The sequence below is a fragment of the Primulina tabacum genome, chromosome 4 (assembly GCF_025594145.1).
Source record: "Primulina tabacum isolate GXHZ01 chromosome 4, ASM2559414v2, whole genome shotgun sequence".
In the NCBI taxonomy this organism is placed as follows: Eukaryota; Viridiplantae; Streptophyta; class Magnoliopsida; order Lamiales; family Gesneriaceae; genus Primulina; species Primulina tabacum.
Genome location: NC_134553.1, coordinates 43,797,842 through 43,812,769, shown reverse-complemented (window position 1 = coordinate 43,812,769; position 14,928 = coordinate 43,797,842). Strand labels below are relative to the sequence as shown.

The window sequence follows — 14,928 nt, the reverse complement described above, 5'->3', positions numbered from 1 at the left end:
AACTCCCCAACCCCTTCTGAACATTCTGTTCAAATTCCTATAGGCATCCCTATCCTTTCTTCCCAACCCCCTCCTAAAAAACAAACCAAAGCCTCTTCCTCCCGACCTGCCGGGATCTCTGGCAAGGGAAAAGACCAAGTAGCAGGGCCCTTGTGGTTCTCTACTGTGACTTCTACCCTTCGCCCAAGTAGCTTAGAGTAGATAAGATCCTTAGGCTCTATCCCCTCTAACTACAAAATCAAAATTCATGGGCCAAATGACCACCCGGACACCTCTCCTCTCGGCTTCCAGACCTTTTTCCTCGAACAACTTAAGAGTGGTCTTCGTTTTCCGGTCCATCACTTCTTTCAAGGGGTGGCCCGATTCTGTGATCTTCCCCTTAACCATCTTCATCCTAATGCTTTTAGGATTATGGCCGCTACCTTTGTTCTATTCCGTATGAAGAACATTCCTATAAACTCCCCCATTTTCCATTATTTTTACTTCTGCCGATTCAATAATGGGGTCTTTTCTTTCATGGCCCGTATGCATTATCGGTTTTTAACTGACATCCCTTCCTCTCTGAAGGGATGAAAAACAAAATTTTTCTTTTTACAATTCCCAACCCTTCCAACCTGTGCCCTGGGCTTTCTATCTTCCATGCCCCCTCAACCCAAGCTTTTCCGAGACTTCAAACTTCTTCCCCCCTTTACCCACGCCTAGGATGTTCTGGAAAAACAATCTTACCTGTCCTCAGTGCTGATCGGGGGGGGGGCAATCTGGTTCACTATGGGATTGGGTCCCGGCCCGAAGACCCCGTAGATCAGATCATCGATGAATTTTGTCAACCCGGGTCACAGGCTGGTAAATTACTTCCCTTGGTCTATTTATCTTTGCACATTAATTTTTCTGACTTGTTTTTCTCCGATGCAGCTGAAGAGGAAATGATCAAGACAAGTCTCCTCGAAGCGGCTTCCCGGAGTAAATCAGAACAAAAGAAAGCCCGGGAGGAGAGGAGGGCCAGGGAGACTCAAGAGCAAGAAGAACGCCGAGCCCGGGCTGAGGCAGAAGCCCGGGAAATTGAGGAGCAACAAGTCCGGGCAGAGGCAGAGGCCCGAGAGGAGGCGGTTTCTACCAGGAAGAAGACTACTCCCTCGGCCCATGAGGAGGATCCGGCTCCTCTGAATCATCGCAAGAGAAAGGCTATGACTGAGCCGGTTCTCGAGACGGTGGTTGTGGAGGATGAGCCCGAAGAGGTTATCCGATCCCCTCCCCTTACCGGTTCATCTGTCGGTCCCTCGGGCGGAAGGCCCTGGGTTCTCCCTAGCTTCTTCGGGGATACCGTCAGCTCGGACCTCGTGAAAATGGTCCGGGACTTTCTTCATCCTGATGAGGTGACGCATCTTCAGGGGCTCCACCCCAACGAGATGCTATGCGACGGAGTGGCCCGGACTTTTTCCGTAAGTCTTCTTATTCTTCCTGTTTTTTTTTATGCATCAAATCTGACCTTCCTTATACTTTTACAGGGCTTGCAGATGCTTGTGGCCGCCTTTGAGCGAGTGGCTCAGGCTGCGAAGGGGGCCAATGCCCAGGCCCAGACTGCCCGGGAGACGCATGCCAAACTTCAAGAGGAGATAGGTCGGCTGAATGAGCTCCATGAGCACGTTCTGGCCCGGGAGAGGGCTGTTTGGCAGCAATAGATGGACTTGACCCGGGCAGAACTAGCTGAGGCCCGGGCAGAGGCGCAGGCGGCCAGAGAAGAAGCAGAGTCCTCCCGGGTCCGAGCTGAGGATTTCCAGGCTGCTGTGAACCTCATAAAGACTGCCCAGAAAGAACAAATGGAAAATTTTTTGAAGTCCCCGAAGTTCAAGAAGGTGGTGGCTGAAAAAGCCTTCCCTTACTTCGAACAGGGCTTTAATAAATGCCTGGAGCAGTTCGAAGAGGCGGGTCTGGTTCCGACTGATCGGGAGGACTTCCCAGATTTGGAGAAGGCTGCTGCATCCCTCCCGGATGATGAGGAATTGAATAAGAAGCAAGATGAGCAAAATCCTCAGTAGATTAGGATTTATCTGTTTGTTTTTTTTTTTCCGGGCTTCCGGGCACCCTATAATTTCTTCCCAATATTAATGAAAATATTTTTCTTTAAATATCCTTGTAGATTTTAATCAACCTTCACCGAACACCTTTAAATCAGGATGTAATCCTTGATCTTGAAGAATGATCAAGGTGTGGGTCCCTAAATTTGATAGATAACCGAGGTACGGTTCCCCGGGCCAAGGTACAGGTCCTTGGGCTTTGTAGAGGGTACGGGTCCCTGGGCCAAGGTACGGGTCCTTGGACTTTGTAGATAACCAGGGTACGGGTCCTTGGGCCAAGGTACGGGTCCTTGGACTTTGTAGATAACCAGGGTACGGGTCCCTGGGCCAAGGTACGGGTCCCTGGACTTTGTAGATAACCAGGGTACGGGTCCCTGGGCCAAGGTACGGGTCCTTGGACTTTGTAGACATTTCCTTGAACAATTTCTTTATTTGATGAAGAAACAGTAGATGCACGTGCTTTTAAACATAATATTTCTTTAAATGAAAAGCATACCATGGCCTCTTAAGAGTGTGTCCCTGAGAATCTTCGAGATAATAAGCTGCCCCCGAGCTAACTCTTCGAATTATTTTGAAGGGTCCTTCCCACCTCGCTTCTAATTTTCCCACATCACCCACTGGTTTGATCTTTTTCATAACCAAGTCCCCAACCTGAAAAGCTCGTGATCGAACATGCTTGTTGTAGGATTTCATCACCCGGCTGCGATAAGCTTCCTTTCGAATGGCTGCCCGGTCTCTTCTTTCTTCAACTAAATCAAGTTCAATGGCCCGGGACTGATCGTTGTTACTCGGATAAGATTCTATCCGAGTGGAAGGTTGCCCAATCTCCACAGGTAGGACTGCTTCTGAACCATAGACTAGGCTATAAGGAGTTTCCCGAGTAGATGATCGTGGGGTAGTTCGATATGCCCATAATACACTCGGTAGTTCCTCCACCCAATCTTTATCCTTTCTATGAAGCCGGGCTTTCAATGCTTGCACAATGATTCTATTAGTCACTTCAGTCTGGCCATTAGCTTGAGGGTAAGCTACCGAGGTGAAGGATTGAATAATCTTCATTTCTTGACAACATGAGGTGATTTTCTTTCCTTGGAATTGCCTTTCATTATCTGAAATCAATTTTCTTGGGATGCTATATCTGCAAACAATATTCTTCCAAAGAAATTTCATGACTTCCTCCTCAGTAATCTTGGCTAATGGCTCAGCTTCCACCCACTTGGAGAAATAATCCACAGCCACCAGAAGGAACTTTTTCTGTGCTCGGGCTATGGGGAAGGGACCCACAATATCCAAACCCCATTGGTCAAAAGGGCACGATGCTGAGATTGGTTGCATACTAGCAGCTGGGCGATGATGAAAATTAGAATGGTGTTGACAACCTTTGCGTTTTTGAACAAGTCAGGCAGCATCTTAATTCATTTGGGGCCACCAGAAGACGGCCAATATAGCTTTCCGAGACAGAGCTGTTCCACCGAGGTGTTCACCACAACATCTTTCGTGTATTTCTCGGAGGACATACTCTACCTCATCTTCTGATAAGCACTTGAGTAATGGGCCTTGATATGATCTCCTGTATAAAACATCATTCAAAAAGACGAACCTGGGTGCTTGTTTTTTGATTTTTGCGGCTCGGGCCCGATCTTCTGGGAGCTTGCTATGGGCTATATATTCAATGATAGAGGTCATCCACGAGCTTCTCTGAATCGGGGGTATTTCTTCATCAATAGAGAGCACCATCCGAGTAAAACATAAAACTTCCCGGGTACTTATATCTGACATGGAAGCAGCCAATTTGGCTAAGATATCAGCTTCTGCATTTTTCTCCCGAGAAATTTGCTCAATACTCCAGTCGGTCAGAGACGCTGCCCGAGCCGTGATGAGCCCCAAATACTTGAGCATTTTTTCGTTCTTAGCCTCATACGTCCCCTTGATTTGCTGTGTGACCAACTAAGAGTCAGAATAAATAATGACCCGGGAAGCACCGACTTCCCGGGCAGCCTGCAACCCTGCCAGAACAGCCTCATTCTCCGCTTCATTATTGGTGACCCTGGAGTCGATCCTCAGAGCCAGCTTGATCTTCTCTTCTGATGGGGCAATTAGGACCACCACAACTCCACACCCTGATAAATTTGATGCACCATCAACAAAAACTCTTCATACTTCTTCTTCTCCTAGTTGAATCATCTCTATTAAGAAGTCTGTCAATGCTTGGGCTTTTATAGCAACTCGAGGTTTGTAATCAATGTCATACTCCCCGAGCTCTACAGTCCACTTAACCATCCTTCCTGAGACTTCAGCGTGCATCATGATCCTCCCGAGTGGAGAATTGGTGAGGACCACAATGGGATGTGAGAGAAAATAAGGCCTCAGCTTCCGCGCAGCCATCACCAGGGCCAATGCTATTTTTTCCACCTCACTGTATTTTAATTCCGCTCCTCGAAGGGCATGGCTGACATAGTATATTGGCTTCTGGTCGGCTCCTTCTTCCTTGATAAGCACAGAACTAACAGCGAACTCGGTGGCGGATAGATAGACCCATAAGTTTTCCTCAGGCTCGGGCTTGGCCAGAATAGACAATTCAGCCAGGTGCTTCTTCAAGTCCTGAAAAGCTTGCTCGCATTTATTGTCCCAGCCAAATTTTTGCGCTTTTCTTAGAACTTGGAAAAATGGATAACTCCGATGAGCAGATCGGGAAATGAAGCGTGACAGGGCTGCAATCCTCCTTGTCAATTTTTGCACATCTCGGACAGATTGAGGAGAAGGCATGTCCATTATTGCTTTTATTTTTTCAGGGTTAACTTCGATTCCCCTGTCAGTTACCAAGAAGCCCAAAAACTTACCACTCCTGACCCCGAACACACATTTGCCCGGATTGAGCTTTATTCCGTACTGTTTCAAAGTGGTGAAGGTCTCAGCTAGATCATCAATAAAGTGGGAGACCTCTTGAATTTTGATTAGAATGTCGTCCACATACACCTCAATATTCCGACCTATCTGCTTTTGAAAGACTATATTCATTAAACATTGGTATGTAGCCCCCTCATTCTTCAATCCAAAAGGCATGACAACGTAGCAGAAGGTGCCCCCGGAGGTGATAAAACTGGCTTTATCTTGATCTTCAAGAGCCAAGGGGATTTGGTGGTATCCCTGATAGGCATCCAGAAAGCTTAATAATTCGCATCCAGAGATGGAATCTACCAGCTGATCAATCTGGAGGAGTGAATAACAGTCTTTGGGGCAGGCTTTATTCAGGTCCCTAAAATCGACGCACATTCTCCACTTCCCGGTAGATTTTGGGACGAGGACCACATTTGAGAGCCAAGTAGGGAATTGGACTTCTTTGATGTGACCGGCCCTCAGCAGTTCTCCCACTTGCTCTTCAATAACTTTATCTTTTTCAGGGCCGAAGTGCCTCTTTTTTTGCTTCACAGGCCGGGATCTCGACGGAATATTCAATTTGTGCTCGGCCACTTGAGGTGAGATCCCGGCTAGTTCCTGTTGAGACCAGGCAAAAACACTAATGTTAGTTTTTAAACAGTGTAAGAGGTTTACCCGGGTGGACGCGTTGATGTTTCGGGCCACCCGGACGTGCTTTCCTGGCTCAATTTCCACCACCTCCTGCTCCTCTTCCGCAACAAAATGTACTTCTCTCTCTCTCTTGCCACCTCCTCCTGACTCTTCTTCCCCTTTCCCTCCCTTCTCGCCTTCTTCTGGTCTACTCGGACGATCTCTCCATAACACTTTCGAGAAGAAGGTTGATCCCCCTTGACTTCCCCGACCTGTCCTCGAACTGGAAATTTAATTTTCTGGTGATAAGTGGAGGCCACAGCTCTCATCTCATTCATAGCTGGCCTCCCCAAGATGATATTGTACGAGGACGGGGCATCCACCACTGTAAAGACTGTCATCACAGTTTTCCTCAAGTCTCCAGTGCCCAGGGTCAGTGGCAGGGTGATTTCCCCCTCAGGGTACACGGCATGTCCAGCAAAGCCAAATAGGGCAGTCTCAACCGCCTCTAACCGATATTCATGCAAATCCATATGGACCAGTGCCTCTTTAAAGATGACATTGACAAAATTGTCATTGTCAACAAATAGCCTCAACACATCATAGTTAGCCACTCGAGCCTGGATGGCAAGAGCGTCGTTCTGGGGTAAACTAACTCCCCTGAGGTCTTCTTGTCCGAAGCTTATAACTGGCTCGTTCCTCCTACTTCCATCAACTTCCAAGCACTCCCTCCTGCTCCTCGCTTTTCGAGCCCGGTTGGAATCACCATTTGTGGACCCTCCCGAAATCATTTTTATTACTCCTCGGCTCGGGGAAGGGTCCTTCCTTTCAACTTGTCTGCTCCTTTCCTCCCGGGAACTCGTTTCCTCCCTTCTGCTTCCACTCGGGATGTTTATTGATTTGTGAGGAGTGTACTGCCCGGGACGTTGAGACAACCAGAGCGACTGTCTAGATTTATCTCGGGGAGGATGAGAGACTGGCATGGGACGCTTGCTAGATTCCTTCCTTAGAGTTCGGCACTCATGGGTACTGTGAGAACATTCCTGTGAAGGGTGCAAAACCCTCTCTTCTCCGGTCTTGGTGCCCTCGCCATTGGACTTGGAAGTGGGGCCGTGTCTGAGCTGCATTCCTGGATTTCTCGATCCCGGGCAATCCTCAGAGGGACATGAGAGAAATGTCCCGGACCGCTTTTCTTGTGAGCCCTATCCTCGGGCTTCACAACCCAGTCTTCTCTCGATCTCTTCAAAGCTTCTCTCTTCTGGTTCTGTGCTTCTTCCATATTGATATACTTCTCTGCCTGGGATAGAATATCTTCAAAGTTTTCGGGCAATTTTTTGGTCAGGGATCGAAAGAAATCCCCTTCCCATAGTCCCTGCATGAATGCGGCAGTTTTTGTCTCGGGTGCACAGGTTGGGACATCCAAGGCCACCCGGTTGAATCTTTTGATGTACGCCCTTAAGGTTTCATCTTGTCCATGTTTCACCTCAAACAGGCTGAAAGCAGTCTTTTTATATTTTTTGCTACTACTAAATTGATGCAAAAATACTTTTTGAAAATCTTCAAAACAGCGAATGCTCTGCGGTGCCAGCCTTTCGAACCATCTCTATGCAGAATCGACCAGGGTGGTCAGAAATACTTTGCATTTAATCTGGTCTCCATAGCAATGCAACATGGCCATATTTTCAAAGCGAGCAAGATGCTCCTCGGGGTCAGAACTCCCATCATAATCTTTAATTTTGGCTGATTTGAAGTGCCCGGGGAGTGGTTCCCGGACAATAACATCAGAGAATGGGCAACCCTTTACAATTTGAGCACTGTTCTTAGAAACCACTTCCCCTTCCAATGCCTTCACCTTCTTCCTTAATTCCTCAAACTCTTCTTCCACAGTAGGAGATTTAGAACCCGCACTTGACTCCCTCTCCTCCTCCCTTCTCTCTTCCTCCTGCGGCTGCTCACGTTGCTGTTCGGGATGACTGGAATGATGAGTGGTGGTCTTCTTTGCCATGGCTGTCTTAACAGCATCAGTTATAATTTTATTCAACTCCTCGGGTGTTAAATGGATGGTGGGCGGAGGACCATTAGGTGGGGGGCCACCTGCAGAGAGACGAGTGTTGTTTTCCTCCTGGACCCGGGAAGTGTCTTGATTTGCTCTTCTAGTAGGAGCCATATCAACGCCTTAATACTCAGATTTCCCACAGACGGCGCCAATGATGCAACCCGGGTGAATGTGACGAGTCGGGTCGGGTACTCTGCCTGGATTTGCTATCAAGATGTTGAGGAAATATGAGTTGGACGTCTGGATTGAATTTTCTTCCTGAGAGATTTGAGAGATCTGCGAACAAGAAAGTAACCACGTGAATGGGCGCCAGAGGGGTATCCGGCGTGACCACTCCGATGCTTAAGTCAGTGAGGAACTCAAGCAAGAAAACCAATGTAGCTAAGTGATGGTTGTGTGATTGGTATGGAAAGTGTAGAGTAAATGAACAATAAATGAGAGTATTCAATGTGTGAGTTAATATCTGAATAGAGAGTAAATACAAGTAAAGAATATGGTATTTATAGTAGATGATGCAATGATGACCTCGTTCTTTATGTTTGAGCATTAATTATAGTAGGGTGGCTGATTATACCCTATTGTTCTGATATGTCAAATCTCATACTAGTCACATCCAGTCCTCACGATTTTGTCAACCATTTATGTTATTGTCAGAGATAGGTCGGCTGTGCATACTCTATCAAGTCGGCGCCATTAAATGCTTCACTCATATCGAGGTGGCCTGGGTAAAATATTTCTCGGGATCTCTTACGAGGGCTCGGGCATGCAACGTCCCGGGGAAATTATGTTCCGGGTGTTCCAATAGACCGGCCTATTAACTGGCTGCCCACTCCATGAATTCTTCAAGTCGTACTCTCCTTGTCCCGGGTAGTTCATGACTCGGGTGTTAATCCATCTGGTTGCTTTATTGACCCAGGAACATTTCATCCATCTGACCCGGACACCCCTCATGGTCAGGCTCCCTGGCCCAGGACGTCCCGGGACCCATCAATGACCCGGGACATCCTTGGGTATCACTGGAACATAATGGAAGAAGAACATAACCTGCAGAAGTAACTGAAACAGTACATGCAAATTTAAATTAGTAAGACTTCTACCCGTATTTTTGTTCAAGGACAATAAAACCAAAGAACAAAAAGCTGACAATATAACCAAAGAACAAATTTAAAATAGTACATACATCAAAGTTACAAAAACATTTTGTCTAGAGAATTATGAAAACCATGCTCAATTATAGGGATCGTGAAAGAAGTGCAAGATTACGTAAATACGAACATGTCAGGTGTAAATACACCAAATCAAATAATATTCATATGTTTTTTTTACGAGACAGTAACACATAATCTCAAAATATAATTATTACTCTAAAATAACATTAATCATTTTTTTTTGTGAAACAAATGTTAAAAATTTAACATAAATAATTTATAGACAATAATAGATGTCTTTTCAATACATTTTTCAAGTTTATCGTCTAGTTTTTTCATATCACGTGAATACGAGTATGTCAAATAGAAATGTAAGAAATTTGTTGTTTATTAACTAAATTAATTTCCTGATCTCTTAGGACCATATTTAAAAAGTTGATTAATTCCATTTAATTTTCTATTGATAATCGAAAACAAATCAGGTAAAAAAAATCGCACACTTGATAATATGAAACTTAACATAGAAAAACGGAAACCAGCAAGAGTAACGCCACAAGCAGCGATCTTTCGCCGACATTTAATGCAAATGCCCCCGCTCCCCGCCATCTTGGATCTCACCATTTCTCTAACTTTCAGGTTTTCACACGCAAACTCATACAATACACACACAAAAACGTATCTGAATTCATACATGCACATGCATTAATATTCAGTCCTGCATCAAATAATCGACTTTTTTTTTGGTTGTTTGATACATGCTCTCTTCTAGCAATTAATCCGCATCCCACATTCGGAATGTTTCGTTTTCATTTCATGATTAAAATGTTCTGAACTTGTTTCGTTTTGAATTTAGTATTGAATCGCTTATTTCTTGCTCTGGAAATTGTGATCAGAACATAAAAAATGGGCACTGATGAGTTTTCCAACATTAGCTACGCCAAAAAACATCAAAAGAAAATTTCTGTGGCGTACCCTTTTCATTATATGTTTCAAGAGCAAAGATTTGTGTGTCTTTTGGTTGGAATTGCCATTGCTTGTGTGGTTTTCACTGTCATTCCTTCGAATTTGCCTCGGCAGAATGAAAGGATCTGGCTTTCAGAGGATTCGGCCCAGGTTCCTCGTAGGGTTGCTTATGAATTACACGATGGATTCGGGCACCACAGCTCAGGTATTATTAGCTATTAAGAAATTTGAATTCTAATGGATCTCTTCTTCTTCTTCTTCTTCTTTTTCTTAATTTATCTCTTTTTTCTTAATAAGCTGATGGATTTCAATGTTTTCTCCATTTTCTGCAGTGATCATTATTCTTGTTTATTCCGTGATTTTGATCCCAAATTTAAAGGATTTCAGAAAATCTCTGCTCTTTATTATATGTTTAAACCTTGAGTTAGAAATATCATATCAAATTGAGTGTTTTTGTAGAAGTAATATGATCGTGAGCAGTGATTTCTTTTGTTCTATAATCTCCATGAATCAAGTAAAATATGAGGAGTTTTCATACCGAGAAGCACTGAAAGGGACATTGCAAAGTAGGCTTTTAAAAAAAAAAAAATTTAAGTATAAACTTCTTCAACAAAAGCATATTTTTGGAATGTTCAACGTGATGCAGGTGGGAAGGTTCCTTTAGGTTTGAAAAGCAAAAGTTTGAGGGTTTTGGTCACCGGTGGAGCTGGTTTTGTAGGGAGCCATCTGGTGGACCGTTTGATGGCTCGGGGCGACAGTGTAATTGTCGTCGATAACTTTTTCACTGGAAATAAGGAAAACGTTTTGCACCATTTTGGAAACCCAAGATTTGAGCTCATTCGGCACGATGTAGTTGAGCCCATTATGCTAGAAGTGGATCAAATTTACCATTTGGCCTGCCCTGCTTCTCCAGTGCATTACAAGTATAACCCTGTCAAGACTATTATATCCTCTCACTTGTTTTTTTCATTTATCATCCAATTCTTATTTTTTTTACTTTAATCACTAATCTTCACAATGTGCTTATACATTTAAACTTTTGAAAAACATTTAAGAAATATATCATGTCCTGGTTGGTGTTCTGGTTAAGATTTTTCTTGACTGTCTTTTCTTGAGATCACAAAACAAATGTGATGGGAACACTGAATATGTTGGGACTGGCGAAAAGGGTTGGCGCTCGTTTTCTCCTAACGAGCACCAGCGAAGTGTATGGTGACCCATTGCAGCATCCACAAAATGAGACTTATTGGGGCAATGTCAACCCAATTGGTGAGTCATCACAAAGAAACTCCATTTTCTTGTAAAATTTAGAGATACTTATCTCAAGTTAGAGGTATGTTATCTTATTTAGCTTTGATCGATTTCTTGGCAGGCGTTAGGAGTTGTTATGATGAGGGAAAACGTACAGCTGAGACCTTGACCATGGATTACCACAGAGGACTCAATCTTGAGGTAACATATTGATCAGGATTCAGAATCAATATAATAGATTTGATTTTCACATTTTATTTATCTGGACAACTTTTATCCAGGTGAGAATTGCTAGGATTTTCAACACTTATGGGCCTCGCATGTGCATAGATGATGGGCGTGTCGTTAGCAATTTCGTCGCTCAGGTCTTGTCAAAAACTTGACAACCTTAAAATTTTGATGCAAAATGTGTGTTATCCGGTATTGTTGAGTTTTATGCAGTAGTTTTCTGATAAAACTTTTTCAGGCCTTAAGAAAGCAGCCCTTGACTGTTTATGGGGATGGGAAGCAAACCAGAAGTTTCCAATATGTTTCTGATCTGGTAAGCAACCATATGTTTCTTGCATAAAGATAGCCAAGATGTACTCCTTTGATAACCAATCGCACACAAAATTTCATCTTTTGCAAACAGGTGGAAGGTCTAATGCAACTAATGGAAGGCGATCACGTAGGTCCATTCAATCTTGGGAACCCTGGTGAATTCACCATGCTTGAACTAGCTCGGGTAAACTCTTACACCATCACAAGTTTCTGAACTTCAGAGTCCTTGCTATGAACAGTGAGGTGCTTTTGAAAGCTTTTGAGATGTGTTATCCATACAGGTGGTACAAGATACAATTGATCCAAATGCAAGGATCGAGTTTAGGCCGAACACAGAAGATGATCCTCACAAGAGAAAACCAGACATTTCGAAGGCCAAGAAGCTTCTCGGATGGCAACCGAACGTGCCTTTAACGAAGGGACTTCCTCTGATGGTGTCGGACTTCACGCAACGCATATTCGGAGATCAGAAAGATCAGACAGGCGCGTAGATTTCTACATTTTTATGAGACAAGACGAAGACCAAAAGTAGAAGCTAGAGAAAAATGCATGGAAAATTCAAAAGTAGTATTTCTTTAAAAGAGTAATAATTTTATTATAGTAGACTGGTAGAGAAACGCAGATTTGAAGTAATTTCTTGACAGCAAATTAACCAAAATCTTTGTTTTGAGAGTTGGGGGAATTAGTGTTTGAATGATTCAGCTTCATTTACATATGTTCATGTTCAAAAGCTCCCGTGCAAACATAGGGCAACTTTAGAAAGATGTTTCAGCTTGTTTCTAATGTGATTACAAGAAGAAATATACTTAACCAATGGAATTCATTTTGAAATCCCATTTTCCAAATTTTTACCATGTAGACAAGATATGTTTAAAGTGGATTATATCAATTTATTAATGGTAGGACTGAGCGCTTGCCGCTTTACCAAAAGTTATAGCTAGTAGTAATGGTACAACTCAAATATTTTAAATCGCACATCAGTTCAAGCACCACGATTCGATCGTTCTACCAAGCAGGGACAATTATTGCACCCAACATTAATAATAACTTCTAGATACGATTATCAATTTAACTCAATGATATCATATAATAAATATATAAATGGATCAAAATTATTACTTAACAGCGTGACTGTAATATTATTGCAGTAAATCCAATTTAAATCCAGTTTTTCCGCTATTCTTTGTATAGCGGACAAGTATATTACCAATAAATGATTAACTTGTAATTTAACACGATAAAAATCTTGACATTCATGAAAATAGCATTATTAATTTTTTTGTTAATCAAAATCTTTTTCTTATTAATAAAAGGGAGAAAATATTTCCAAATGATGAAAGTACAGAATAAGGAAATTTCTAGGCTGATTTATTGTCGTAAAAAAAAATCAAAAATGAAAAATACTAGAATTCAAAGACTTTAACGAAGGAAATTGTTCTAAAAATTGTTGGCATATGTGTGGCATGAATGGACATTGAGTAAGTTCCATTTGAAGTGTTTTATGACTACCTCACAGTTTGCATTTTATTATTATTATTATTATTATTATTATTATTATTATAAGTTTATAGTAAATATTGACCGAAAAATATATACCATCCTACCAAAAAAAGCATATTAAAAAAAATTTTTGTAATTTTAGTTCTCTAAGTTGTTCTATTTTAAATTTTAATTTATAATTTGTCAATGTTTGTTTTCATATAATAATTTGGATTGTTTTGTTATGTCGATTTTTTTGTTTTGTCAATTTTTTTTTGTCCACAGTCACTAAATCTAACAAATATTATTTATTTGACATTGATATTTTTCATATATGACTTATATTATGCACATTAAAATATATCTAAACACAAATAAAAAAGGAAATGATAAGTTTTTTCCTTTCACTTGAAATATTCTGTCATTTTGTCTTCAATTTTCTTTTTATTTTTATTTGGATTTATTTTAATGTGCGTAATAGATTTTATTTTCGTTACACGAGGGAATCATCGTCAAATAAGTGATGATGAAACGTCTGTCCCTTTTTATTGCTTAAAAAATACTAGAATTTTTTTTTAACCTCACATAGCATTCGGCCGAACCATAAAATATTTTTGACATCATTTTAAAATAAATCAACCAACTACAATTTGAAAACCAAAAGAAATAGTTTAGCATAAAATGATCCAACATTTTATCAAACCTAAAAACATTATTTGAAAAACATAGCTCATACTATAACCTCTCAAAAATCTCTCATAACATAAGTAAAAATCATAGAATATCTTTAAAATAACTTAAAATCATAAATCATAACTAGTGCGAAAAACTAGCGTCGGTCCTCGGGTTATGTGCACTTTCAGTCCAGCAAAGTCAACCATCAAGACTTCTATTCACATTATTATCATAATAACCTGCATCAATCACACATAGTGAGTCTAAAGACTCAACACATCATATCCTTGATAACAAGTAATACGTAATACAGTGAAAAATACTTGTACTTAAAATATCGTTTTCATGAAGATGCATAAACTTAAAACATAACATTTTCGTAAACATTTTCATGATGCATAAAACTTTAAATAAAAACGTTTTCATAATCTTATGCATAAACATTTTCATATAAACTTAAACATATTCATATTCATATTCGTATCCATATTCATATCCACATATTCATATTCATATCATCCTCAACATATTCATATCATCATCAACATATACGTATCATCCTCAACATATTCATATCATCATTAACATATGCGCATTTCTTTTTCCTTTCGTTGAATTCAGATCGTTAATTGTGACTTTCGTGTTCATCTACGTTTGCGTCTACATGTTGGGCGATGGATCCATCTACATATAACCACAGTACTGGGCGGCGGGGACACCAGCAACACTCTCACCGGTCAACTGGACCTTGGCCTTACGTATTAACATATCATCGTATACATCTACATGTCCGTATCCAAGGAAACACGATCGTCGGGCTCCCACTTAGACTATAACCCTCACGATATTTCCAACATATCATCGTATTAGTCACAATTACTTCACTTCCTTCAACGTTTACATTCTCATTACTTTATAAAAATCATGCATAACATATAATTTTGTTTTGAAACCAAGCATGCAACATGTCTTTTAAATTTCTTCCTCAAATCATAAAAATCTCATAGACATTTAAAAATCATAATTTAATCATGAACATTTCATAAACATTTAAAATGACATTTTAACCTTCAAAACATTTAAAATAACATTTTGACATATTAAATCATAAACATATAAAATTCCCTAAACATTTAAAATATCATTTTAACATATAAAATCTCATAAACATTTAAAATATCATTTTAACATAAAAAATTCATAAACATCCATAACTATAGAAAATAATCATATT

The 14,928-nt window shown here is 41.1% G+C and overlaps 2 protein-coding genes across 2 annotated transcripts; one reads left to right on the top strand and one right to left on the bottom strand.

The window, feature by feature from the left end:
• Positions 1-3,485: 3,485 nt before the first annotated feature.
• Positions 3,486-3,974, bottom strand: LOC142542025 (uncharacterized). The gene has a single exon (XM_075648473.1). The coding sequence runs from the start codon at positions 3,972-3,974 to the stop codon at positions 3,486-3,488; it is 489 nt and encodes a 162-aa protein (XP_075504588.1).
• A 5,431-nt stretch (positions 3,975-9,405) lies between these two features.
• LOC142543334 (UDP-glucuronic acid decarboxylase 2-like) lies at positions 9,406-12,212 on the top strand. Its single transcript, XM_075650531.1, has 8 exons — positions 9,406-9,954; positions 10,396-10,695; positions 10,872-11,018; positions 11,122-11,201; positions 11,282-11,365; positions 11,467-11,541; positions 11,632-11,724; positions 11,822-12,212. Exons 1-8 carry the CDS (start codon positions 9,690-9,692, stop codon positions 12,029-12,031), a joined length of 1,254 nt encoding a protein of 417 aa, XP_075506646.1. The 5' UTR covers positions 9,406-9,689; the 3' UTR covers positions 12,032-12,212.
• The last annotated feature ends 2,716 nt before the right edge of the window (positions 12,213-14,928 follow it).